General features: G+C 40.3%; 1 protein-coding gene across 1 annotated transcript; it reads left to right on the top strand.

Moving 5' to 3' along the window:
• The first annotated feature begins 620 nt into the window (after positions 1-620).
• LOC120039960 (procathepsin L-like) lies at positions 621-3,112 on the top strand. Its single transcript, XM_038985276.1, has 6 exons — positions 621-815; positions 1,337-1,558; positions 1,795-1,923; positions 2,153-2,190; positions 2,487-2,600; positions 2,953-3,112. The coding sequence occupies exons 1-6, from the start codon at positions 621-623 to the stop codon at positions 3,047-3,049; spliced, it is 795 nt and encodes a 264-aa protein (XP_038841204.1). The 3' UTR covers positions 3,050-3,112.
• Positions 3,113-4,222: the final 1,110 nt, after the last annotated feature.

Raw genomic sequence — 4,222 nt, 5'->3', positions numbered from 1 at the left:
GAAATGCTTTGAAAGGCTGGTCATGGCTCACATCAACACCATTATCCCAGAAACCCTAGACTCACTCCAATTTGCATACCGCACCAACAGATCCACAGATGATGCAATCTCTATTGCACTCCACACTGCCCTTTCCCACCTGTACAAAAGGAACACCTATGTGAGAATGCTATTCATTGACTACAGCTCAGCATTCAACACCATAGTGCCCTCAAAGCTCATCACTAAGCTAAAACCCTGGGACTAAACACCTCCCTCTGCAACTGAATCCTGGACTTTCTGACGGGCCGCCCCCAGGTGGTAAGGGTAGGTAACAACACATCCGCCACGCTGATCCTCAACACGGGAGCCCCTCAGGGGTGCGTGGTCAGTCCCATCCTGTACTCCCTGTTCACTCATGATTGCACGGCTAGGCACGACTCCAAAACCATCATTAAGTTTGCTGATGACACAACAGTGGTAGACCTTTGTAGGTTATGAATGACACCCCCTGCCTCCATTTGTCCAGACCACAGAGATACAGTACAATGCAGACATATCTACACATTCATTGTTTTTTTACAATATTTAATCAGTTTCTAGAATTAATGTTTTCCTGACTAAGATGGTGATCCATTAGGATGCCGATCCATTCTAGTGTTAATTCTGTGTTCCAGACGAATAAAGAGTACAATGCCTTGTTGACTGTTAATGCTGCTGAGGAGGAGAAACTCCTGGATGGGATCCCCCTCTCTAAGTGGAACTGCAGTCTCTCAGCAGCTCCTGAGACGTGGGACTGGCGTCCATATGGATATGTGACTCCAGTGAAGGACCAGGTTGAAGAGCAGCCTCTTTCATTTGTTCTCTCTCACTTTTGGGCGAATCCTAACTTCCACTGAAGTCGAAATTTCCTTTCGTCTCCCATTGACATCATGCATGACTAAGTAAACATTTGACTTAACTGGAAGTTAGTATTCTCCCCTTCATTTTTCTGGTATTGTACAGATTGACACTGATATGGAAAGGATTAGAGGAGTGTGTATTCTAGGTGCCACTTATTAGACATGACATGAAAAGCCACTTTCTCTGCATTTAGAAAGGTGACGAAACTGTATCTATGTTTCTTAGATACTGTTGAGGTAGTGGCCTGATATGATATGTAGGGACAGGAGTTTTTCCTGAGCACTTTACCAGGAAAAACATGCCGCCATACCTCTAGGGGATATCTTCAAAGCACAATAGGGGAAATAAAATGGGTATTTTATCAAGCGGCATTGTGGATCTTGCTATGCATTTACGTCTAGTCAATAATTTCAACGCAAAACAGTAGATATGACAACTATTTTATTTGATCTAGGGGTCTTGTGGATCTTGTTATGCATTTGCTGCAGTCGGAGCCCTGGAGGGCCAGTTGTTCAAGCAGACAGGCAAACTGTTGCCTCTGAGTGAGCAGAACCTGGTGGACTGCAGCGGAGACTATCACAATAATGGCTGTGGCGGTGGCTTGGCCATGAGGTGTTTTAGTTACGTCTCAGATCATGGGATTATGTCGGAAAGGAAATATCCTTACACTGCAGAGGTACAATACAATATGTTACCATTAGGGTTGCAAAATTCTGGTAACTTTCCCCCAAATTCTCAGGTTTTCCAGAAATCCCAGTTGGAAGATTCTTGGAATCAGGAGGGAATAACCATGAAACCAGGAATCCTCTAACTGGGATTTCTGTAAAAAGTGGGAATTTTGGAAAGAACATCGAATAGATGAGTGAAAAGCTCACTGTAAAGCTTGAGATGATCATAATAAACTGTTTTCAGGTGGGCCCTTGTGAATACCAGAATGCAACAAAGGAAGCCTGGTGCAAAGGCTTCAACAGAGTTCCTTCGCTGGATGAAAAAGTGTTTCGAGACACTTTGTATGAGGTTGGCCCTATCGCTGTGTCTGTGGTCATAGATGATCTCTTTTGAGATTGTAGTAGTTCGACTTTACTGCGTGGACTCTTCTGCAAACGTATTACTACAATTTTAGTTGTGAACCATTAAGCAACAAATAGATAAGAAGAGAAAATAGCCCTAGTCTTACCAATACCAGGCAATGGTTAACAAGCTAGTTTGAGGAGTACAACGTTTCATTGTTGGCTAAGATTTATAGCCCAGATTGGTCATACAGTGACAGAACTCATACTTTACACATAGAGACACATTCAAAAATTAGTTTGCAAACACTTTTCTTGAAGAATCCAGGCATAACTTGTTATAACCATGTATGAGTCTTTATAATATTTATATTATATTTATATATTTTATATATATACATTTTCAACTGGTTATTTAGCCCGTGTCACTATGAATTATTATAATGTAAAGGGGGTCATCATCATCATCATGACAACTCGCAATGCATTATAACGGTATAATGCATTATACCTGGATGCTTTAAGTAAAGTGTTACCATTACCTCTATTAAATTGTAAATAAATACATATGAAATTGCACATGAACTCTTGTAGTGTTTCTTCTTTAGGAGTCCTCTACCAGCCTGACTGTTCAACAAGAACTAACCATGCTGTACTGGCTGTCGGGTATGGTAGTTCTTACCTGGACTACTGGATTGTGAAAAACAGGTCAGTGTTTACTTTGAAAGTAGAAAGCCATCCAACAACTCAATATTAATGACATAAGGCAACCTTTTTGATGCAGAAAATACAGTCAAACTCATCATAATCTGCCCGTGTGTTTTAATTTGACACTTTTCTTCAACAATTTGTGTTGTAAAAAGGCCACCGTTTACACATTATTCATCCAGCCAAATAATCCTATTATATATTTTATTTTTTGAAGAAAAGTTCCAAATTCAATCATACTACCAGGTTGTAATGGATTTTAGTTCTATTCACACGTCATGTACATATCTAATGTAAACGTACACACACTCTCGGTACTAAGGATTCTTTAATTTCTCCATTGGTTTTGCAGCTGGGGTACTGGTTGGGGAAGAGACGGGTACATTCTCATGGCCAGAGGATACAACCAGTGTGGTATTGCCAGACGCCCAGTCTACCCTATTATGTGATTTGTGCATGTTGACACACTTGGAATCCTAGCTAGAAATACAGTGCATTCAGAAAAAATTCAGACCCCTTGACTTTTTCAACATTTTGTCACGTTACAGACTTATTCTAAAATGTATTAAATATTTTTGTTTTCTCACCAATCTACACACAATACCCGGAAATTACAAAGTGTTAACAGGTTTTTAGAAATGTTTGAAAATGTATTATCAATAAAAAACAGAAGTTTTCAGACCCTTTTCTATAAGACTCAAAAATGATCTCAGGTGCATCCTGTTTCCATTAATCATTCGTGAGATATTTCTACACCTGGATTGGAGTCCACCTGTGGTCAATTCAATTGATTGGACAGGCACATACCTGTCTAAGATCCCACAGTTGACAGTGCACGTCAGAGCAATAACCAAGCCATGAGTTTGAAGGAATTGTCCGTAGAGCTCCGAGACAGGATTTTATTGAGGCACAGATCTGGGGAAGGGTATCAAAACATTTCTGTAGCTATGAAGGTCACCAAGAACACAGTGGCCTCCATCATTCTTAAATGGAAGAAGTTTGCAAATGTTTACCTTCGAACAGGTCAACAACGCTAAGCACACAGCCAAGACAACGCAGGAGTGGCTTCGGAACAAGTCTCTGAATGTCCTTGAGTGGCCCAACCAGAGCCCGGACTTGAACCCGATATAACACCTCTGGAGAGACCTGAAAATAGCTGTGCAGCGACGCTCCCGATCCAACCTGACAGAGCTTGAGAGGATCTGCAGAGAAGAATGGGAGAAACCAAATACAGGTGTGCCAAGATTGTAGCGTCATACCCAAGAAGACTCAAAGCTTTTAGTTTGATTAAGAGCACATTTATAATAAAATACATTCACAGCCAGGGTACCATAAATTGTGTTGTAAAATTCTTAGTTGCAATATCCATTTGTGGATGTATAAATTAATGATATATACCCATTGATTCTTGAAGAATATAACTTATAAATGCCTCATGTCGTACCCCATCAGAACCCAAAATATATATTTTTTACTCCAATGTTTATAAACAATGAAAGTGTAACAAACACTGTATAGCCTCAAAACATGCTTATCACTATAATGTTGATGTCATTGTTGGTCAGTCCTTGCATCTATAGCGCTGTCTATGAATTTGATGGTTACATTTCTCCAGGCCCATC

Source organism: Salvelinus namaycush, unplaced genomic scaffold (genome assembly GCF_016432855.1).
Source record: "Salvelinus namaycush isolate Seneca unplaced genomic scaffold, SaNama_1.0 Scaffold3136, whole genome shotgun sequence".
Taxonomy (NCBI): domain Eukaryota; kingdom Metazoa; phylum Chordata; class Actinopteri; order Salmoniformes; family Salmonidae; genus Salvelinus; species Salvelinus namaycush.
The sequence above is the reverse complement of the archived record's forward strand: the minus strand, read 5'-3'. Positions and strand labels throughout refer to the sequence as shown.